General features: G+C 42.3%; 2 protein-coding genes across 2 annotated transcripts in view; both read left to right on the top strand.

The window, feature by feature from the left end:
* The first annotated feature begins 12,366 nt into the window (after positions 1-12,366).
* LOC133229466 (putative zinc finger protein 727) overlaps positions 12,367-24,256 on the top strand; it is a 38,027-nt gene continuing 26,137 nt past the window's right edge. Inside the window, exons 1-5 of the mRNA XM_061385833.1 lie at positions 12,367-13,452; positions 14,053-14,136; positions 17,747-17,873; positions 18,369-18,461; positions 23,170-23,457. The gene's annotated coding sequence lies outside the window, so the exon portion shown is untranslated. The remainder of the gene's footprint in view (positions 13,453-14,052; positions 14,137-17,746; positions 17,874-18,368; positions 18,462-23,169; positions 23,458-24,256) is intronic.
* The window catches only part of LOC133229654 (zinc finger protein 271-like), a 3,781-nt gene continuing 2,988 nt past the window's right edge, over positions 23,464-24,256 (top strand). The window contains exon 1 of the mRNA XM_061386252.1: positions 23,464-24,256. This exon is cut by the window's right edge and continues 2,988 nt beyond it. Coding sequence (XP_061242236.1) covers positions 23,490-24,256 — 767 coding nt within the window. The 5' untranslated portion in view covers positions 23,464-23,489.

Below are 24,256 nucleotides of genomic sequence, written 5' to 3'. Positions count from 1 at the left end.
TGCTGTCCCTGCTTTATTTCCAAAGAAAGCTGTGAAGGTCAAGAGAAACAAATCAAAATTTTACATGATCTCCTGCTCCTTCTGCCTCTGTAACTCAGCTTGCTCCTTGCAAAGTCTATATCACATAGGTCTCAAAAAGTGGGGACTCACAATACTTGGAACTGGAGCTTATCTCACTCACCCTTGTCCTGCCCTTTGGAATCGCCCTAGCCCCTGCAAACCTGCAAACCTGCAAATCATGCCTGTCCATGTATGAAAACTCTGTAACCCCTTTGTTCAGGGCTCAGAGCTTGGAGTGTTAACTCCTCTGGGCCCACCGGTGTAATGAACCTGAGTTCTCCAACTCTCTGAGTGTGGTGCTTAGTTTCTCAAGTACTGGTTTCTGCAACATTTCTGGAGACCCCAGCGAGATTCCAACTACACTGGCCCCTTGAGCCGCCGGACTGGTGGCTCAGCCAGGTCAGAGCAGAGGACCCTGAGACAAACAAGGAGGCGTGTACCTGATGGTATTCTCTGTGCTCTTTTGGAACGGTGCTCTAACTCTCTGGATGGCTGAGCCCTGACCAACTCATTGAAGGGACAGACCAACTCACCAGGAATAGCCACAGGATCAGGTAAAGGCCTGGGGCCAGTCCCAAGTCAGGAGGTCTTAATCCAATGTGTAGAAGAGGAGACTGATCACCTCCTTGGAGCTCCCAGGAAGGGAGCATCAGATAGGGAGACCTGGGGACTCAGGAGAGGGGGGTATTGTGACAACCTCTGAGTGATTGTGTATGCATGATTGCTGATTGAATGCAGTGAAAGTGAGCTTCACAGTCCACGGCCTTCGGAGACTGAGAGGGCCCAAAACCTGGGGTCTGTGATGACCTCATGAGGCTGGAAGGATGTGCCAGCTCTTGGGGATCCGATCCCTCCCTGTGAGGCTGGTCCAGTTTGGGAGTTTGTACCGACCTGCCAATATTAAGAGGAATCTTAAATCTCCCTCAGGAGAGTGGCCAGGTGGAGGAAAAATGAATGTGAATGAGACTCTTGACCAGCGCTCCAGCATTAGGGCTGCCAGATGAGACAAGGGACTTTACCCTCTCTGTACATGAGGAAATCACACTGCACTGGGGGTCCTCACACAAACAGTTGGGCCATGCAGCGCCCAGTCGCATTCCTGTACAAACCACTGGATCCAGTGGTCATGGGACGGCCACCATGCCTCCGAGCATTATCTGCCACTGTGATTCTGACCAGAGAAGCAGATAAGCTTACACTAGGAAAAAGTGTAAATGTAAAGGTTCCCCATGCTGTTACTGCCCTGATGAACAGGGCACACAAGTGGCTGGCCAACTCCAGGACGATTCACTATCAAGAACTGCGTTGCAAAAACTTACAGGTCCAACTCGGACCTGTAACCTACCACTTTTTACCTACAGAAGCCGGAACCCCTCTCATAACTGTGAGGAGTTCATAGATGAGATTTACTCGAGCAGGCTGCACCTGATGGGCATTCCCTTCTAGAACCCAGAACTGGAACTGTTCACTGACAGAAGCAGTATCATCCAAGATGGGCAGCACAAAGCAGGCTCTGGCATAACAACAACTGATGAGATAGTGAAGGCTGAGGCCTGCCACAAGGGTGGTCACCACCTCGGGCTGAGCTATGGGCACTCTCCCAGGCACTATGGCACGCCGAAGGGAAAGGAGTCAAATTCTATACCGAGGCAAGTTACGCCTTTGCTTCTTTACCTGTACATGGAGCCATTTATAAAGAAAGGGGACTATTGACAGCAGAGGGAAAGGAGATTAAAAAAAAAAAAAGAAAGAAAGAAATCTTCAGCTGTTAGAAGCAGTCTGGAAGCCTTCCCAAGTGGCAGTCATCCATTGTAAGGGCCATCAGCGAGGAACTGATCCAGTCAGCAATGGGCATCGGACAGCGACTAGGCAGCCAAGGAGGTGGCGACCCACCCGAGCCCCACAGTGGGCCCCGAGGCAATCTTTAAGGTCCTCTTGGCACCAGAATTACCTCCATCCCCAAGGTTTACCAAGGAAGAAGATCAATGGGCACTAAATGAGGGAAGAATAAAAGGAGGGCTGCTGGAGCTCCCAGATCAAAGACTCTGTCTCCAGCAATACAGAAATCCAGCTGGTAAAACATCATGAGAAAACTCGTTTAGGAAAAACTGTGCTGGAGAGCTTACTGGGCCACTGCTATTTCGTTCCTAAGCTCCCAGCCCTGTGTGTGCAGACCAGTGCTACCTGTGTGACTTGTGCACAGAACAACGCCAGCCAAAGACCAAGACCCAACTCAGGGGTGCTCTCTACCATGATGTTAGACAACTATAGGAACTTGGCCACTTTGGTTGAGGATAACTTCCTTTTGGGATCTATCTACTCTCAGGGTTTTGGTTCCTGCATTTCTAGAATGTCTCTTGGAAACTTCTGCTTCTTTTAATAGCGTTTCAGATCCCTGCTTTCTATGGGAAAATGGGAAATTGTGAATTTAGAAAGAAGACTTCATGATAATTTAAATTTTTTTCTTCCTTGATGTAATCTACCTGCTTCTAGGTTAGTGCTAATTCTATAAGTTCTGTGGTATAAAATACTGTCACCCTCCTCTTCAAATCAAATTTACATTACTTACTTTTGTGTTGTAGTGTGTGACCAGAATGTCAGGATCTGGTTTTTATGTATTAGCTAGTTTTGTATAGGACCTTTCAATAAAGTATTTGAGGAAATATTTTTCTAGGTTGTCCTAACATTCCACCATGCATTGTCTTCTCACCTGGATACATATTAGATTGGAAAGTGTTGAATCTCTAGCAAAACAAATATTCTGTTCTTTGATGAACAGGTCTTATGGTTTATAAGGTGGACCTGGTCACTTTTCTGGAGCAAATGAAGGATATCAGGAATATAAGCAGAATGGAGACAATGGCCATGTACCCAGGTACATGTGAATGGATGGAGCCAATGACTCAGGTGAGAGGTCCAAGCATCAGTGAAGAAGTCATTCTTCGTCATGTGTTTTCTGAAGATCTGCTTCATTGGAAACGATTTTGGAGAAGTCTGGATTTATTTCTGTTTCTGTCATAGATGGCTATCACCTGCTGCCTTCTTCCTGTTAAACCATGACGAAATCTTGTCTGGTGATTACCTTTCTCTTTCACAGTGAGAACTAAAATGCTCTTCTTGGCTTGTGACAACCTGCATGAACTGGTTGCTGTTTCATTTCTTGAGAGTCCTAATAAAACTGTGCACATTTCTGAGTAACTATGATGTTCCATTGATCAAATATCAGGTCTTTCTATAAAGATACTCATATTGGAGAGAAGACTTAGAATTGTAGTGAATATGGTAAAGTTTCTAATCAGTCTTCAGAACTTATTGAACAGCAGACTATTCCGAATCCACAAAAAGAAAACAAGTGTAAGGAATGTATAAAAGTCTTTACTCACTCATCCGATCTAAGTAGCAATTGGATGATTCATGCAGATCGGAAACCTTTCAATTGTACAATTTGGCAAAGCCTTTAGTAACAGTTCACATCTTAGGCACCATCAGTGAATCCATACTGGCCAGAAATCTTATAAACTTATAAATGTAAGGAGTGTGGCAAAGTGTTTATCTATTGCTCAAATCTTAATCGACATCAGCAAATTCATACTGGGGAGAAACCTTATAAATGTGCAAAGTGTGGCAAAGCCTTTTATCAGAACTCAAATCTTACTTAACATCAGCGAATTTATACTGGAGAGAAAACTTCTAAATGTAAGGATTGCTTCAAAGCCATCCAGCAGATGTCAAGTTTTTCTCAACATCAGTGAATTCATAGTGGAGATATACCTTACAAATGTGTGGAATGTGGCAAAGCCTTTATCTGTTGCTCAAATCTTACTGAACATCAGCGAACTCATACTTGAAAGAAACCTTAGAAATGTACAGAATGTGGCAAAGCCGTTACCAATAGCTCAGGTCTTTCCCAACATCAGAGGATTCATACTGGGGAGAAACCATGCAAATGCAAAGAAGGTGGCAAAGCCTTAGCCAGAGCTCAAATTTTTCTAAATATCAGCAAATTCATACTGGAGAGAAACCTTACAAATGTAAGCAATGTGGCACAGCCTTTAGTCAGAGCAGTGATCTCACTCAACACCTGAGAGCACACACTGGAGACAAGCCCTAGTAATGAAACAAGTGATGAAAGAGGTTTGTCTTAAACATACATCAGAAAGCATGAGAGCTTATACAAGAAACATATGGAAATAATGTAACAAATATGTACAAATGTATTTCATCAAAACATAAATCTAAATACATATCAGAGACTGAAAATTAGTAAGGATTTCATCAATCCTGTTTTCTGAAGTTCCTCTGAAGGAGAATTATTATGGAGAGTAATGCATAATTAAAACACATAGAAAGTGAACATGTTAGTATGGTCACAAGATGAAGGGTTGGTGGTTAGAAACTTACACTTATTAGCAATGTATCCTGTTTATAATGACATGATTTGAGATTATTTGAGAATGAGTGTAATTCAACTATGAAATCCATATTGTGCTTCATTTTTAGTGTGTATGCAAATATAGATTTTTTTTTTTTATGGTTTGTACTTTAGAGATAAGAGAAGCCCTTCTATATTGTGTTGTGACCATTTCTATCTATTCTCCATTACAGAATGGAACCGGAATGTAAAATGTACAATGAACATCTAAATGCAGGTGTTTGTTATTCATATGAAATATCCTGGGAGGTTGCCATAATATAAGTGATCATGAAATCTTTCCATGTATTAAAGTAAGAAAGAAGTTGGTTCTATTGTTTTTGGTTTAATATTTATTTATTTGGCTGCCTCAGATCTTAGTTGCAGCATGTGGGACCTAGTTCCCTGACCAGGGATTGAACCCAGACCCCGTGCATTGGGAATGCGGAGTCTTAGCCACTGGACCACCAGGGAACTTCTCCAAAGGTCTGTTCTAAAGTTTCAATACTTACCTCACTTGAATTGTAAGAACACAATCACAGTTCACTACAATATTGATTTATCTTTATAATATCAGCATAAGTGAAGTATATTACTTGACAATGTTGAAATAAAGACAGCTTCTGTGATAACCTAGAAATGTATTAGAACCCTTTCCAGAAAAGGCATGTAATTAGTGTATTTCTTGTTTACTAAGTGTTTCCTAGGCTTTGTTTTGTAAGTCATAAACATAATAATCCTCACATCCTTTTATCAGAAAAATGAGTATCTTTCTCTGTGCTTTTAATCTGATTTAATCATAGATCAAACTGTGGACTGTAAAATGTTTATGTTCAACCCTGTGTGAAATTAATACATGGCTATTAATAAAAGTGAATGTTTTCTAGTGTTTCAATTGATTGTAATGAATGAAGTGTTAAGACTGTGATCAGCAGTCTTGCTCAGCCCCAGGTTCTACTTCACAGGTCCCCCTTCAATGACACCCTTACAGAGCTCGCCAGAATCCTGCTCGTCTTGGTCTGCAGAGACCGATTGACCCTCAGTCTGTGGAGCCCAGAGCACTTCACCCAGGGTCACTCATAAGCCTGAGTCCCACTTACTGGCACTGTCTGGGCCTGGTTCTAGCCTTCACCTCCCACAGGGTCCCTCAAGGCTTGCTGTGAATTCTCTCATAAACTCACCAGCTTCAATTTTCCTTTCTTCTTCTGTTGAACTAAGACTTTCCATGGGATCATTTTAGCAAATATAAATTTAACAAAGTCGCAGGAAGGACAATTAAAAAACATGATTGCAAAATTCTGAACTAAGATTCATAAAATTTTACCACATGTAAAATTCTCAGCACGTGTCTCTCATCTAGGCTTAAAGGAACTGTTTTCTCACGCCTTTGACATACATTGAATGCAATATATAAATATCTGAAGGTACATACATTGGCAGTGAGAAAACTAATATAGAATGTGCAAGTGTAGGAGTTTTAGTGCATATTTATTTAAAGAATTTGGGAATGATAGATCCAAAGTGAGAATATCAGCATGGTAAATATCAGATTTACCACGAATTTACAGAGTTGTCAACTAATCTGTTTTGTCGACTTTTCTTTTTTTTTTTTTTTGTTTTGTCGACTTTTCATGGAATTTATTTCCTTACGTGTCAGGAGGTTGCGTTTGTTAAGGAACTGCCACACTGTCCTCCCTAGCGGCTGCACCAGCTTCTGTTCCCTTCCGTCATGTAGGAGGTTCCCTGATCTCCATAGCCTCTTCAGCCTTTATTATATCCTTAGTGGGCATTTTGATAATGGTTATTCTGACTAGAATGAGGTGATACCTCATTGTAGTTTTGTTTTCCTTTTCTTAATAATTACTGACGCTGAGTGTCTTTCATTTGCCTCTTGCCCATCGAAATGTCTTCTTTGGAGATATGAGGTCTTAGTCCAATTTTTGATTGAGTTCTTTTGTCCCTGATATTTTAAACATTTTGTAAATTTTTGCCTGTTGCTGTGTGCAGGCTTCCTCTAGGTGTGGTGCATGGGCTTCTCATTGCAGTGGCTTCCTCTGTGAAGCGCGGCTCTAGGTGTCAGTAGTTGCAGCACACAGGCTCAGTAGTTGTGGTGCACAGGCTAAGTTGCCCTGCAGCATGTGGAATATTCCTGGGCCAGGGTTCAACCCCATATCCCCTGCACTTGCTGGCGTATTTGTATCCACTGGGCAATTGTTTTACAATTTTTTGTAAAAATTGAAGGGTTTTTTTTTTTTTTTTTGGAATGTATATATTTTTAGTTTTTGAGTTTTTTAATCTTTTTAAAATTTTGTCATTGAAGGATAATTGCCTTACAGAATTGTGTTGTTTTCTGTCAAACATGAACAAGAGTGAGCCATAGGTACACCCGTGTCCCCTCCCTTCTGAGCCTCCCTCCCACAGCCCTCCCCATCCCACCCTTCTACATTGTTACAGTGCTGTGTTCCTTTCTGCTGTGCAATACTGTCAATCAGCCATAAGTGTTGAGGCAGTCTGAGTTCGGGTTGGAAAAGAATTTCCAGACACAGGGCATTTCAGAAAGGAGTGAGTTTATTAAAAACAAAGGGCAGAGATAAAGCAGGCACTGCGAGTGCAACGGGCCCACATCTGCACAGACCAGGGGATGCCGACAGTTTCCATGGGCTAATAGCCAATTTTTACAGCCTCAAAGCAAAATTGCTGCTGGATGGTTGATATTAGGTGATTGGTTGGGGCACTATAGGGTGCTTACTGGAGTGGGCATCTTTGCCCCACTGGGAGTCGGGAAGCCTGGTAATGACTATCAGTGGGCTTTTAAAAAGCCTACAGAGGGGCTTAGTCAGCTTTGAAAGTGTCCTTGATTCTGAGCTCCGCTTCTGTGTTCTTGGTGCAAGGCTTCACATCTCTGGCCTTGGGGCAGCACGCCACAAATAACAGTAGCCATGGTCTATATTCTCTGTGTTGATTGTGTCGTTCCACTTGGCAGTCATTTAAAATGGAACCAAAATACTGAGAATCATGCTGAAGATCCAGCAGAGGATACTGAAGGTGCCCACATATTTGGGAGCTTTTCTATTAAGCTCTACCTACCTGAAGTCACTGGGAATAATGATCATCTGAAAGGCACTCAAGAGGAAGATGGTGCCAATGGACACATCTCTGCTGACTCTTGGAACATGAAAAGCAAGTGTGCATCCAAAGCTGCCAGTGTTTCAGGAATTCCTTTCAAATGAACAACTAAGAGTTTGGCTAGAGTCACGTGCTTGAGAATCCAGTGTGTGGACCGACATTTGCCTCCTGCGAAATAAAGGGAGCGAAAATGGTAAACAAGACAAAAATTCCCCATAATCCCTGCTGTAGTCTGCAATAAAAAGATCATTCCTATTGCCAAATCCTCGGGGGCCATTCTGTCAAATCCCGGGAACTAATAATCTTCTTCTGAGCCAGAGAATCCTGCATGAGAAAATGAGGAAGAACTCTGTACCATATCAACTGGAATTGATACTCTTAAGTATTCTTCATTTACCTTAGATGCCACTGAAAAAGAAGTATTTCTATTTCTTCCTGTAAAACAAGTGTCTGATATTTGAATGTGTAACAGTAAAAAAACTTAAAGGACTACCAATGAGGATTTAAAAGTCATGCCCTGATGGTTCAATGGTAAACATTCCACCTGCCAAGCAGGAGACGAGTGTTCAATCCCTGGGTAAGGAACAAATGAGTGTAATATCAGTAAAGATACCATGATTATATTCTAAACCACACAAGATGGTTTTTAAGTTCACACAGGGTAAAGATAAGGTAAGAGTAAAAATATTCAGGAAACAATATTAAAGCATACCATTTAGTTACAATAAATGAAAGTTTGATAATAAAGTAGAAATAGGTGGATGTGAATTGATAAGTTCAGTGCAATGGTGGGAAGGAGGATAAATACTGCATTACAAAGCAGTAGTGAAAAGATGACCTTTTTTTTTTTCAACAAATGAGTTAGTAATATGGTGACTATCTTCCCACCTTTGTACATACCGAGTGAATCAAAGTTTTTAAAAATCTTGGTAAAATGCCAGGAACCAGCAGGGGAGTTACCACCCATGACAAAGGTCATGCAGAGAGGATCTGACATGCAAAGGTGAATCAGAACTCAAGGGGCCCCCCTAGACCTGCCCGAGCATCTACCCCAAAACCAAAATCTGTCTGTTTTACTATTTCTCAACCTTCACCAACTCTTCTGACATTAACGGGGGGCTATCCCCAACCACCTTTCTCTGAAGAAAATCAATTTAGAGGTCTAGTTAATAAGTCTCCTGAGCAAAATAGGAATGTTTCAATTCAAACCCCTCTGATGACTTTCTAGCTTGCCTGACAGGTTTGTTCAGACTCGTGCAGCTAAGCATGTGATTGTTCATAGCACCACAGTTGAAAAGCATCAATTCTCCAGTGCTCAGTTTTCTTTATGGTCTAACTCTCACATCCATACATGACTACTGGAAACACCATAACTCTGACTATACAGACCCTTGTTAATAGAATAGTGACTTCAAGTTTTAATATGCTCTCTAGGTTGGTTATGGCTTTTCTTCCAAGAAACAAGCGCCTTTTAATTTCATGGCTGCAGCCAATATCTCTAGTGATTTTGGAGCCCGAGAAAATAAAGTCTGTCACTCTTTGCATTGTTTCTCCACCTACTGAAGTCCATTCTATGAAGTGATGGGACTGGGTTTCATGATCTTCATATACTAAATGTTGTGTTTGAAACCAGCTTTTTCACTCTCCTGTTTCACTTTCATCAAGAGATTCTTTAGTTCCTCTTCACTTTCTGCCCTAAGGGTGGTGTCATCTGCATATCTAAGGTTATTGATATTTCTCCCAGGAATCTTGATTCCAGTTTATGCCTCATCCAGCCGCGCATTTAGCTTAAATACTCAATACTCTGCATTTAAGTTAAATAAGCAATGTGAGAACATACAGCCTTGATGTACTCCTTTCAAAATGTGGAACTAGTCTGTTCCATGTCCAGCTCTAACTGTTGCTTCTTGACCTGCATCCTAATTTTTCAGGAGACTGCTGAGGTGTTCTGGCTTTCCCATCTCTTGAAGAATTTCCCACAGTTTCTTGAGATCCACACAAATGCTTTAACATAGTCAATGAAGCAGAACTAGAGGTTTTTCTGGAACTCTCTTTTTCTATGATCCAAGAGATGCTGTCAATGTGATCTTTGGTTCCTTTGCCTTTTCTATATCCAGCTTGAACATCTGGAAGTTCTTGGCTCACATACTATTGAAGCCTGGCTTGGACAATTTCGAGCATTACTTTACTAGCATGTGAGATGAGTGCAACAACTCTGCTTCAGTTTGACCATTCTTTGGCATTGCCTTTCTTTGAGATTTCTATCAAAACTGATATTTTCCAGTCCTGTAGTCAGGGCTGAAATTCCCAAATGTGATGGCACATTGAGTGCAGGATTTTGAACCTGAAACTCCAATACTTTGGCCACCTGATGCCAAGAGCTGACTCATTGGAAAAGACTCTGACACTTGGAGGGATTGGGGGCAGGTGGACAAGGGGACAACAGATGATGAGATGGCTCGATGGCATCACCGACTCGATGGACATGAGTTTAATGAACTCGGGGAGTTGGTAGTGGACAGGGAGGCCTGGTGTGCTGCAATTCATGGGGTCGCAAAGAGTCAGACACGACTGAGCGTCTGAACTGAACTGAATTCCAAATCATAAACTGATCTGTTAATTAATGTGACATTAAAAGTATTGAGCGGAAGTCAAGATATCTGAAACATTAATATATCACATTAAAGAAAATGACGTCTGATGGATTAAGCACACAATTGTCAACTGTATACACTGTTTCTAATAAATATCATTCCTATAGATTTATTACTCATGGGGGTACTGTTGGCACACATATAGTAACCCCCAAAATGTATGATTTCTGTAACGTACTCCATGATTTCCAATACATCTCTGCAATTCCAGTCATTAGTTATACTAAACATTAGGTTTCATATCACTTGGATTCTAAAATAACAATCACTGTCACAAAAATTACACTGTGATTTTCTTGGTGGTCCAGTGACTAAGACACCTGGCTCTCAATGCTAGCTTCGCCGAGGGTGGGGGTGGGGGGTGGGGGGTAGGGGGTCAGGACTTGGGGGAGGTGCCTAGGTTTAATCCCTGATCAGGGAACTAAATCCCATATAGTACAAGTAAGATCCTGTTGCTACTTCTGCTAAGTCACTTCAGTCGTGTCTGACTCTGTGTGACCCCATAGACGGCAACCCACCAGGCTCCCCGGTCCCGGGGCTTCTCCAGGCAAGAACACTGGAGTGGGTTGCCATTTCCTTCTCCAATGCTTGAAAGTCAAAAGTGAAAGTGAATTTGCTCAGTCGTGTCTGACTCTTAGCGACCCCAGGGACTGCAGACTCCAGGCTCCTCAGTCTATGGGATTTTCCAGACAAGAGTACTGGAGTGGGGTGCAATTGCCTTCTCCCAAGATCCAGTACAGCCAAATAAATAAATATTTTTCAAAAAGAATTACACTAAGATATGTTAGGAGGCATTGTGAACTGACATCTGGTCGCACCTAATCTCTCTTCAACAGCTCCATTACATTTTTTGAATTATTCCTCCTTCCAGTGTTGCTTTGGCACTGCATTACTTTGAGTCAGAACACTTTGTTTTCCTGAATGGTCACCAACCCAGACTCCCGAAAGCACCTGTTTCTTGCAGAATCTTGCCCACAAGCTGAAACAGAAAATACTCACTTGATATCCTCACATAGCCCTGATATTGGGTTCAGAGTACTGGTCACGTCAGGCTGCTCCTGTGACACGGAGGGAGGCAGCCAGATCCCTAGATATGGGTTTGTGATCCTGTGACCTCATGACCCCTCAGAACTGCAATTATTTTTTCACCTGTATCTGTGATGTGAGACAGGCTTGGAGAACTGAGATTATTTGTGAAAATCTTTATTGCTCACTTGCTAATAATAAAAAACAATTAAAAGTTTGTACCAACCATCTCCAAAGGGACTCTTGAAATGCTTGAGGAAGGCTCTATTCCCTTTGGTCTCTGGAGACAGACAGGGACTCACAAGGAACCTGTAGTAAATACTGAGGTCTGACAAAGGAAGGGAATTTTATGTGTCTGCTTGTATAGTTTGTATCCATGAGGTGTTTCCACCAAAAACGAGTTATTTCCTGTTCTTGAGACCACTGAACTGTGCCTCCATTTAGATTATGAGTAGAGAAATGGAGCCAAAGCACCTGAGAGGGATTTTCAAGAATTTCTCCATCTGTCATTTTACAAAGGTGAAATGTTCATACCTCATTGTCTGAAATGTCATAGAACTTCTCAAAAAGTATCTTCAGGCAAATACCCCCTGTTTATAGTTAGGATTCAATGTCTGATAGAAATTCCCGCATAATTTCCACTGTAGTCTGCAATAGCAGGTACACCTTAGTGCCAACTCCCTAGAGAATATTCTCCTAGTTCTTTGTGACCAAAGTCATATTCAGAACCAGAGGTTCCAGCAGGGAACCGTGACATTTGACCCACTGATACTTTTATCATGAAAATCAGTATCAATATCCTCTACTTAGAATTTGTCCCCACTCACAGATACATAAGAAACATATTTTATTTTCATTTTGTTCACACCCCAAAACATGTGGGATCTTAGTTCCCTGGTTAGGGAAGGAACCACAATGCTGCATTGGAAGGTGGGGTCTTAACCACTGGCCTGCTGGAGATGCTCCAAAACACATTTTCTTTAATAAATAATTAATTACCTTGACAAACATTTTTCTTTATATTGTAATGATTAATGCTTTCTGTGTAAGAAATGATTAAAACTTCAACTCTGAGACTTGACTCCCCGAGCAGGGATTGAACCCAAAAACGTGCAGTGGAAGCACAGCATCTTAACCACTGGACTACTAGGGAAGTTGCTAATCTCACATTTAAAGAGAAGGGTGTACTCTCCTGGGATACAATGGTCTGTGGGCCCCTCACTATTTTTCCTGTCTTGTGTTAGCGCTTCTCCAGATTATCCTTTCAAGGACTGGGCTAAGAGGAGGAGGTTAGGGAAGAAAGCCAACAGTAGGGGAGGGTGTTTGGGAAGCTAAGTGCAGAGCAGTCGATGTGATCCACGCGTCCCATTTGCCTAGTTTCGTGCCCACTTTTAGCACACAAAGTCCTGCTTCTTGGAAACGTGTTCAGTCCTCGAAGAAGCAGGGCAATTGGTGGCTTCAGCAGCAGCAGCAACAATTAACAGAGGCAATCTGTATATCAACAGATTCTGACAGGAGTAACAGTATGTCATTTCTGTGGTTACGTTATAAACGACAATGTGGATTCCTATCTCCCTCTTTCTTTCTGGAATCACTTCCTAAGAGAAAAGCCAGCTTCCCTGAGGTAAGCAGGTCTCTGGTTACAATTACTGAGGCTTCCTCCCAACGGATTATTTGAGTGGTTACATTCTGCTTTTCGTCACTGAGGAGACACCCATCTTCACACACTCCCACAAAGGGCTTTTGAATTTTCCCCGTTTTTCAACTTGCTGAAAACGTCTCTGCTTTCCATAGAGGCAGCTCTCAAAATTCTTCTCTTTTGCCTTAAGTTCTTTGAAACACTAACTTAGAACAGGCAGGAAGCAGCTCTGCTCTAGAGGAAATCAAAGAGATTTAAAGGCATTAAAAGGCAGAGAAAGGAAGCACAGCTGGACAGAAGGACCAACAGACCCAAAACCGACAGGGGCGGGGGTGAGGGGAGGCAAGGCCCCGTCCCCACTGGCCCCGCCCATAAGTACCTGCGCTTCCGGCCTCGTCCCACCCTCTCCCCTTTCGTCGCCTATCTTTGGCCGCCCCGTAGCGCACTCACCACCCTCGGTACCGGATCTTCCGCCCGCGCGTGCGCAGTATCCTGCAGACCCGGAATTGCGTTTAAATGAGCGACAGAGTGTCCTGGTGAGTTTTGTTGGTTTAAAACCCAATTCCGTGTCCCACAGCCTGTTGTCCTTCACACGTGGCTTTCGGGGGTCTCTGTGAACGTTCAAACCACCGTCCCCATTTTCCCGTCCCCAGTGTGTGTCCTCGCATCGCCGTGAGAAGTTCTGAAGTCCTTTGTCTTAGCTGCCGGGTCCCTGGGGTCCACGTCCGCTTCCTGTTATTATCGTTCTAGAGTCCACGTCCTTCTCTGGCAGTTCTGCCTTCTAACTTGTAGAGACCGCTACTCAAAGTCCGGCATTGCCCAACCCCTAAGTCCCTGATCCACGAAGACGTGAAGGAGGCTCTATTCTGTATGGAGTTTGGTCTGGGTCTCGCCTAAGGTTTGAACGGGAGGGTCAGCCTAGAACGTGTGGTTTTCACAGGAAGGGCCGCGAGTTCTGAAGAAAAGAATAAAACGAAAAACACCTCGTTTGATTCTGTGTTCCAGAATCCCTCTGTGTCAGTGGCCGTAGAGGATTGTATTTTGTACCTGTTGAGATCTTCCCTCTGTGTGGGGCTGTGTGACAGGGAGCTCGGTGTGTTTTTCTAGGTATTGAACAGTCTATTTTCAACATTCAGGGGTCACTTCCCAAGACTGATCTTACGTGAGAAGGAAGCCCAGAGGAAGAGGAAAGCAAGGAGTCAGAAATGACTCATTCCGAGGTAAGAGGCATAGTCCTTTTGTTCGTTTGTTCTGTCTCTTTCCTGAAATGCTGTTTCTTTGGACTTGATAAGCTTCTTAACTTCTGAACGGGTTTGTTTGAACTTACCCATAATCATGATCCCAAGGAACCCACTGTCCTCCTGACACATCAGAATGGCAGAAAACAGTATTGCCAGCCAAAGAAGTGCAGTTCAGTTGCTCAGTCGTGTCTGACTCTTTGCGAGCCCATGAATCGCAGCACGCCAGACCTCCCTGTCCATCACCAGCTCCCAGAGTTCACTCAGACTCACGTCCATCGAGTCAGTGATGCCATCCAGCCATCTCATCCTCTGTCCTCCCCTTCTTCTCGTGCCCCCAATCCCTCCCAGCATCAGAGAATTTTCCAATGAGTCAACTCTTCCCATGAAGTGGCCAAAGTGCTGCAGTTTCAGCTTCAGCATCATTCCTTCCAAAGAAATCCCAGGGCTGATCTGCTTCAGAAAGGACTGGTTGGAACTCCTTGCAGTCGAAGGGACTCTCAAGAGTCTTCTCCAACACCACAGTTCAAAAGCATCAATGCTTCGGCACTCAGCCTTCTTCAAAGTCCAACTGTCACATCCATTAGGCTTGACTAGACAGACCTTTGTTGGCAAAGTAATGTCTCTGCTTTTCAATATGCTATCTAAGTTGGTCATAACTTTCCTTCCAAGGAGTAAGCGTCTTTTAATTTCTTGGCTGCAGTCACCATCTGCAGTGATTTTGGAGCCCAAAAAATAAAGTCTGACACTGTTTCCACTGTTTCCCCATCTATTTCCCATGAAGTGATGGGACCGGATAGCATGATCTTCGTTTTCTGAATGTTGAGCTTTAAGCCAACTTTTTCACTCTACACTTTCACTTTCATCAAGAGGCTTTTGAGTTTCTCTTCACTTTCTACCATTAGGGTGGTGTCATCTGCATATCTGAGGTTATTGATATTTCTCCCATCAATCCTGATTCCAGCTTGTGCTTCTTCCAGCCCAGCGTTTCTCATGATGTACTCTGCATAGAAGTTAAATAAACAGGGTGACAATATACAGCCTTGACGAACTCCTTTTCCTATTTGGAACCAGTCTGTTGTTCCATGTCCAGTTCCAACTGTTGCTTCCTGACCTGCATACAGATTTCTCAAGAGGCAGGTCAGGTGGTCTGGTAGTCCCATCTCTTTCAGAATTTTCCACAGTTCATTGTGATCCACACAGTCAAAGGCTTTGGCATAGTCAATAAAGCAGAAATAGATGTTTTTCTGGAACTCTCTTGCTTTTTCCATGATCCAGCGGATTTTCGCAGTTTGATTTCTGGTTCCTCTGCCTTTTCTAAAACCAGCTTGAACATCAGGAAGTTCGCGGTTCATATATTGCTGAAGCCTGGCTTGGAGAATTTTGAGCATTACTTTACTAGCGTGTGAGATGAGTGCAATTGTGCGGTAGTTTGAGCCTTCTTTGGCATTGCCTTTCTTTGGGATTGGAGTGAAAACTGACCTTTTCCAGTCCTGTGGCCACTGGTGAGTTTTCCAAATGTGCTGGCATATTGAGTGCAGCACTTTCACAGCATCATCTTTCAGGATTTGAAATAACTCAACTGGAATTCCATCACCTCCACTAGCTTTGTTCATAGTGATGCTTTCTTTTTTTTTTTTTTTCTTAATGATGCTTTCTAAGGCCTACTTGACTTCACATTCCAGGATGTCTGGCTCCAGGTCAGTGATCACACCATCGTGATCATCTGGGTTATGAAGATCTTTTTTGTACAGTTCTTCTGTGTATTCTTGCCATCTCTTCTTAATATCTTCTGCTTCTGTTAGGTTCTTACCATTTCTGTCCTTTATCAAGCCCATCTTTGCATGAAATGTTCCCTTGGTATCTCTAATTTTCTTGAAGTGATCTCTAGTCTTTGCCATTCTGTTGTTTTCCTCTATTTCTTTGCATTGATCTCTGAGGAAGGCTTTCTTATCTCTTCTTCCTATTTTTTGGAACTCTACATTCAGATGCATATAACTGTCCTTTTCTCCTTTGCTTTTCACTTCTCTTTTTTTTCACAGCTATTTGAAAGGCTTCCCCAGACAGCCGTTTTGCTTTTTGCATTTCTTTTCCATGGGGATGGTCTTGATCCCTGTCTCTTGTACAATGTCCCGAACTTCATTCCATAGTTCATCAGGCACTCTATTAGATCTAGGCCCTTAAGTCTATTTCTCACTTCCACTTTATAATTATAAGGGATTTGATTTATGTCATACCTGAATGGTCTAGTGGTTTCCCCTGCTTCTTTCAATTTAAGTCTGAATTTGGTAATAAGGAGTTCATGATCTGAGGCATAGTCAGCTCCTGGTCTTGTTTTTGTTCACTGTATAGAGCTTCTCCATCTTTGGCTGCAAAAAATGTAATCAATCTGATTTCGGTGTTGACCATCTGGTGATGTCCATGTGTAACGTCTTCTCTTGTCTTGTTGGAAGATGGTGTTTGTTATGACCAATGCCTTTTCTTGGCAAATGTCTATTAGTCTTTGCCCTGCTTCATTCCGTATTCCAAGGCCAAATTTGCCTGTTACTCAGATCTTATCTGACTGTTATAACCCCTTTTGATATTTGTTTACAAAGCTTCCTAAATGATTTGACTTCTAGGTGACTTTGAAATGCTTCAGAGGGCCCCTGAGACATCCCAGGGAGCTATTAAACTACCTGGGTTCATTGGACATGTAAAGTTACATGGAAAGTCCTGTTGAATGGGTGATAAATCTTCTCAGATTATACTGTATGGTGGATGTTACCAATATAGATATCCTAAAATTATGTGGAGTTCATATAGATCTGATATGCCCTAATAAAATCTGGTCAACTATAATTCTACTTATCCTGTTAAAGTGTTACAAGTCACAGCAGTGACCAGGCTACACTGTCAATTGCAGTTTAATCAGATTTAAACATGCCTTCTACGGTTTCACTCTGATGCCTTTGGAAGAATACTGCTACTTCATGATTTATGGAAAAGATTTTTCTAAGGTTAACCAATAAACAGCTTTTATTTGCTATCTGGTAAGCTGGTAGCAGACTGGAATTTAGTCTAATCTCTATGTTAATAGAACAAAGTTTTCTTAGAATGCAGCTTTCAAGAAGAGATTATGAATTTCTTTGCCTTTAAGTGATTTACATTCATTTTTAAAATCTTTTGTTACTTTGGTAAATTGGTAATGCTTTGGTAAAGCATTACTTAAAGTTATGGTACATGTAGACAAAGCTTATTCCTCTTCTCCAAAAGTAACCCCTCATGGTTAGACTTTTGCCATCCTGATGGCCTTAAAACATGGCCATGGTCTGCTCCTGAATCACGGAATAAACATGCTAATGTTGCCCTGATTATTTTATAATTGCTCTTTCAGATGAGAATAGTTTCTCTAATGGCTTGTGGATCATAACTCATCCTCCGTTCTTCATATTAGAAATTGGGTAAATAGGAAAACTGTGTAAAAAAATATATTTTATAACACCAGCCAACCCACCAAATCACGACCAGGTCTCTGAACTTGCTGTTTTCATCTTGGATCACATTAGGAAGACTTCCCACGGCCTATTGGCGTCTGTACTTTCTATTTCAGGGACGGCTAATGTTTCAGGATGTGGCCATAGACTTCACTCAAGAGGAGTGGGAATCCCTGGACCCCAGTCAGCGGAAATTGTACAGGGACGTGATGGTAGAGAACTACAGGAACCTGGCCTCCTTGGGTAAGAATATCTGCCTTCCAGAATCCCTTATCTACCCACTGCATTTTTGTTCCGTCATTTCTAGAATGTCTTCTGAAATTTTCTGCTTCCCACAGTATTTTCAGATCTGTGCTCTCTAGGGGATAATGCGTTATTTCTGAGTTTAGAAAGAAAGGCTTCATGATGAATCGTTGTGCTGGTGATGTTTTTCTTCCTTGATGTACTCTGCGTCCTTCATTCTAGGTTACTGGTAATTGTGTAAGTTCTGTGGTATTAAATAGTTGCACCCTCTCTTAATCTCACATTGACACTACTTATTTTTGCCTTAGCACTACTTGACCAGAATCTCAGGATCTGATTGTTAGGTGTGTATTAGTATTGTATAGCGGCTTTGAATAAAGTATTTCAGGAAATCGTTTTCTAGAAGAAAATGCATTCTCGTCTCACCTGAATACATATTGGATTCGATACTAATGAATCTCTAACAACACAAATATTCCTTTCTCTGATCATCAGGGCTTGTGTCTAAGGTGGACCTGGTCACCTTTCTGGAGCTATTGAAGGATCCTAGGAATATAAGGAGAATGGAGGCAACAGCCATTTACCCAGGTAGGTATGAATGGCTGGAGATGATGACTCAGATGAGAGGTCCAAGGAGCAGCGAGGAACTCATCCGTCATCATGTGGTGTTGGGAGATTTGCTTCAATGGAAATGGTTTTCGAAAACCTGGGTTTGTTCTGCTACTGTGATAGAAATGTATCACCTGCCCCATTCTCTGTCTCTGAAATCATTCATGAATTTATCTCCAGTGATTACTTTTCTCCATCACAGTGTGACCTAAAAGTCTCCTTTTGGCTTGTGACAAACTGCATTCATTTGTTGCTCTTTGATTTCTTGGGGGACCTAGGAAAACTCTGCCCATTTCTGAGTAACTGTATGACAGTCCTTTTAAAGTTTCCTTCTACCTCTAGACAGAAATGTGTGAGTGGAGTGGTAGACAAACTGCCAAATTTCCAGGAATACTAGGGACGGGTTTTTGTTCTCTGATTTATAATTTCCTATCCACTGGGAGCAACACATAGGACCTTCTGTAGTAAATTTCAAATTCAAGTAATTTTTCACTGCAGAAAGCAAAACCTGGTGAAAATGAAACAATGCACATCTCAGGTTGACTTGAAAGTTTCTCTTTACCTTATATGATCTCATACTAAATATCTTTAGTGTATTTGCCTCAATTCGAACATGTTAAAATACTTTATTGTGTTTTATTACCTCATAGAATTTTAAAATGAGTTGACATAAAATCTTAGCACATTTTCCAGTACATTATTAATGGTTGATTCAAACTATGACAATTTTTAAATTATATAAAGAAATCTTTTTTAAAAGTTCTAATTGGAATATAGCTGTTTTCCAATTTTGTCCTCCTGTACAGCAAAGAGAATCAATTATACATATCAGTCAGTTCAGTTCCGTCGCTCAGTCGAATCTGAGTCTGTGATCCATGGTGTGCAGCAGGCCAGGCTTCCCTGTCCATCACTAACTCCCAGAGCCTGCTCAAACTCATGTCCATCGAGTCAGTGATGCCATGCAACCATCTCACCCTCTCTTGTCCCCTCTCATCTTCAATCTTTCCCAGCATCAGGGTCTTTCTCAGTGGGTCATTTCTTCATATCAGGTGGCCAAAGTCAGAACTTCAGCTTCACTATGTCCTTCTAATAAATATTGAGAACTAATTTCCTTTAGGATGGAGTGGTGTGATCTCCTTGCAGTCCAAGGGACTGTCAAGAGTCTTCTCCAATACCACAGTTCAAAGGCATCAATTCTTCAGCACTAAGCTTTCTTCATGGTCCAACTCTCACATCCATACATGACTACTGGAAAAACCATAGCTTTGACTAGATGGACCTTTGTCAGCCAAGTAGTGTTTCTGGTTTTTAATATGCTCCCTAGGTTGGTCATAGCTTTTCTTCCAAGGAGCAAGCGTCTTTTACTTTCATGGCGGTAGTCACCATCTGCAGTGATTTTGGAACCCCCAGAAAATACAGTTTCTCACTGTTTCCACTCTTTCTCCCACTATTTGCCCTGAAACGATCTGACCGGTGCCATGATCTTTGATTTTTGAAGGTTGAGTTTGAAGCCAGCTTTTTCAGGCTCTTCTTTCAGTTTCATCAAGAGACTCCTCAGTTCCTCTTCGCTTTCTGCTCTAAGGGTAGTGTCATCTGTATATCTGAGATTATGGATATTTCTCCCTGAAATCATGATTCCAATTTGTGCTTCATCCATCCCAGTATGTCACAATATGTACTGTGCATATAAATTAAATGAACAGGCTGGCAATGTACAGCCTTGACGTACATTTCCCAATTTGGAATCAGTCCGTTGTCACGTGTCCAGTTCTCACTGTTCCTTGTTGAAATGCATACAGGTTTCTCAGGAGGCAGGTAAGGTAGTCTGGTGTTCCCATCTCTTTAAGAATTTTCCACAGTTTCTTGTTGTCCACACAATCAAAGGCTGTGGTATAGTCAATAAAGCAGATGTCGTCGTTTGTGCAGAACTCTCTCGGTTTTTATATGATCCCAGGGATGTTGGAAATTTGATCTCTGATTCCTCTGCCGTTTCTAAATCCAGCTTGTACATCTGGAAGCTGTCGGTTCACGTACTGTTAAAGCCTCACTTGGAGAATTTTGAGCCTTTGCTATTGTTTGAAATGAGGGAAATTGTGTAGTAGTTTGAGCATTCTTTGGCATTGTCTTTCTTTGTGATTGGAAGGAAAACTGACCTTTTCCCGTCCTGAGGCCACTGCTGAGTTTTCCAAATTTGCCGGCTTATCAAGTGCAGAACTTTAGCATTATCATCTTTTAGGACTTGAAATAGGTCAGCTGGAGTTCCATCACCTGCACTAGGTTTGTTGGTAGTCATGCCTTCTAAGGCGACTTTACTTTGGATGCCAGGATGTCTCTTACTAGGTGAGTGACCACACCATCGTGGTTATCTCGGTCATTAAGATCTTTTTTGTATAGTTCTTCCATATATTCTTGCCAACTTCTCTTAATTTCTTCTTCTTTTAGGTCCATCCCGTTTCTGTCCTTTATTGTTCCCGTCTTTGCATGAAATACTCCTGGTACCTCTAATTTTCTTAAAGCGATCTCTAGTCTTTACCATCCTATTGATTTCCTTCCCATTTAGGTCTCCACAGAGCAATGAGTAGAGTTCCCTCTTTCAATCATAGTTTTAAAGTCTCTCTTCTTATTTAATTTCTTAAAACTAGTACTGTAATTAAGTTTATCTTATTTGTATTCAGCTTCCTCGGACACTGTCTTATGTGTCCTCAGTTTCTGACTAGTTTTCTGTCACTATCATTTCTGATTCTTAGATTGAAACATCTAATAGAACATTCTCAGAAACATGTGTGGCAGGAAGTGGATTTAAGAATTACTAGGCACCTAGGATTTGTGAAAGTGCTTGGTGTCTCCACTTAAGATGACTAAAAGCAAGAAGTAGTCATTAGATTGCCTATCACCTCTTAATTCAGTTGTCCTTGGAGGGTTTTATCTTGTTTCTTCCCCTATATGGTATTTCTTTGCCATCTCATATTGTCCTGCGTTCTGTTTGTGGTCTTTGTTTTGAAGGATGCAGCCACCTAGTTAATCTTCCTTCTGATATCTGCACCTTGGTGGGTGAGGTTGGTCCAGAGGTTTGTGCCCTTATCCTCTCTTGATTTGTGCTCTGATTGCTGTTACCTGTGACCAGAGCCTGCCCTGGATATTCAGGGCTGTTTCCCCCTTGTTCTGTGGTTGTTAGTGCCCTCTCTCCGGGGGTGCCTGCTCCCTGCATGGTGGAATAGAGCTCCCAGATCTGAGTCTTTGCTGTGATTCTGATCTGTGGTGCCAGGCAGGTGGGATTGGAGCACACCCACTGGGAGAGAAGTCACTGAGTATTACTCCTCTAGAAATGTTCACCTCAGGGTGTGCTCTGGTGCCGTCTCTCATGCGTTCTGCAAGCTCTCATGTTATGAGGTGCTGGCACTGCTCTGGTCCCCACCAAACCATGGGCATAATGGCACACGGCCCTGGTGTCTCTCAGCTGTTGTTTTCACAAGGCCAGCAGCATAGATTCAATGAAGTCAGGTCCTGGGATTGCATTCAGCATGGAGCTGGACCCGCTGTGGTGCTACAGAGCAGCTCAGGCTCTGTCCTGGCCCATCCCCCTTGTATAGGAGCCCACAAAGTCTACAGCTACTAAAGCTATACCTGCCATGAATGAGAGAGCCCTTGGTTGTCGGTTCAGATGCTCTGTAGGGGCTGAGGTTACAAAGCTGGTCATGGGTGTAAGACCATGGCTCGTGTTGCTGCAAGGAGAGTTTTCAGCTTTTCTTCTTTATTGCTGGTGTTCACCTGTGCTTTCTGCTCCATCTGTGCATGTGGCCAACTCACAGGTGTCTTCTCCTGACGCTGCCCCAGAGCTCAGGATTCTGCTGATTGTGGAGGAGGTCAATGGGGGAGGACATGGCTGGGGGCTCAAAAGACCCCAGGCTGTGTAGAGTTCTTTGTAGTCCTTGGATAGCAGAGGCAGGCACAAGGGACAAGGGATGCAATGGGCTTATTCCCTGGGCATCATTCATCAATGACACTCTCTCTATAGTGGTTCGCACTTCCTCCACAAGCATCCTGTTTATAGACCTCTTCCCTCACTCCCATCCCCTCAGGATGTCTGCTCACAGCACACCAGAGTCCTTTGCCTGGGTCTGCTCTCCAAACCCCACATTTCAGCACCCAGCCCTTGTCTTTATTGCCGGACGTGCCTCTAAGGCTGAATGGGCAGGGCTGGGGTCAGTACCCTGTGTGCAGGTCTCCCCCTGTCTTGCTGCCACACACAGTTTGCCATGTTCTCTTCCCACAGAGAATGAGGCTCTCCTGTCCAAACTGAGCTCCCCCAGTGAGGGGCTTCTTTGGATATGGAGACCTCTCCTCACTTTCATCTCCCCACAGGGTTACAGGCCCCAACCCACTTCCTCTCCTCTTCTTTTTCCTTCTTCTTTCTTTTGTCCTACCCTACAGAGCAGGACTCTTTCTTGTCCTTTCAGATTTCTAAGGGCCTCTGCTAGTCTTCAGCTGGGCTCTGTGAGAATTGTTCCATTTCTCATTCATTTGTGGAGAGAGAGATGAGCTCCACATCTGCCTAAGCCTCTGGCATCTTGATCCTTCCATCTCCATTTTATTTTTAAACTAGCTATGGTCATCAATTTTCTGTAAATCTTTAAAGATATTCACTGAGAATAGCAGGTAAAATTACTTGTTATTTGGTATCTTTCAGCTATGTCTCCACAAGACACCCAGGGTTTGATGCCGAAGAATCCAGTGTTAGAAGATCTATTCCCAAAAGCAAACGAAGGAATGTATCAAATATTTCACCTCAGAAACTTAAATTTAATGACAGATTGGGAATATACCAGGGTATATGAAAGACAGAAAGTATATTTATATGGACATAAAGAAATGGAGACAGTTACGCATAATGCTAACAGAACTGCAAAAAGAAATGAGCAACATGAATCAAATTGGGAAAAACAGCAACTTCAGTCTTCAACATCAGCCGAGACGTGTAAGTGTTTAAGAAAAGATTTCCATCCTTTTATGAAACATACGTGTTCTCTAAAAGAAAACGTGAAAAATCTGGAAGGTAATCTAGTCTTTATTGCAAATACTCATTCAGACAATTGTGAACGTAGGCTTCGACTAAACATACATTCAAGGATGTCTGAACACCTACAATTTAACAATGAGTGTGAAAACTCACAAACTAAGCAATTTGAGGGATCCATGAGCAGGGTGTCATTATTCTTCCCCAAACAGATATTTTCTATCCATTCCAAGATATATAATGTTGATGATAATGGAAGAGATGAAATCCAACCATCATGGTTCAATACATATTGTGGTATGGTTAATACACAACAACTTTCCATGTATAATAAAATGAGTCAGACCTTAAATAAGAGCCACATCTCCAATAATTACAAGAGTATTTGTGGCGGACTGAGAAGCTGTTCCGACAATGAAACTAGGTATACAGTTGAAGAAGCCTCAAACCTTAAGAAACATCAGGGACCTGAATCTTCAAACAAGGATTCTAAAAGTAATAAATGTAGAAATACCTTTGATCAAATATCAGGTTTTTCTCTAGATAAGAGTACTTGTACTGGAGACAGGACTTGTAGTGAATATGGTAAGGTTTCTAATCACTGTTCAGAACTTACTCAACAGGACATTGTTCAGAATGCACAGGAAGAAAACAAGTGTAAGATATGTGAGAAAGTGTTTAGTAAGTCATCCAATCTAAGTAGACATAGGAGAATTCATACAGGAAGGAAACCTTTCAAATGTACAGAATGTTGCACAGC

This window comes from Bos javanicus, chromosome 18, assembly GCF_032452875.1.
Source record: "Bos javanicus breed banteng chromosome 18, ARS-OSU_banteng_1.0, whole genome shotgun sequence".
In the NCBI taxonomy this organism is placed as follows: Eukaryota; Metazoa; Chordata; class Mammalia; order Artiodactyla; family Bovidae; genus Bos; species Bos javanicus.
Note: the sequence above shows the minus strand (reverse complement) of the source record. Positions and strands in the feature narration are given on the sequence as shown.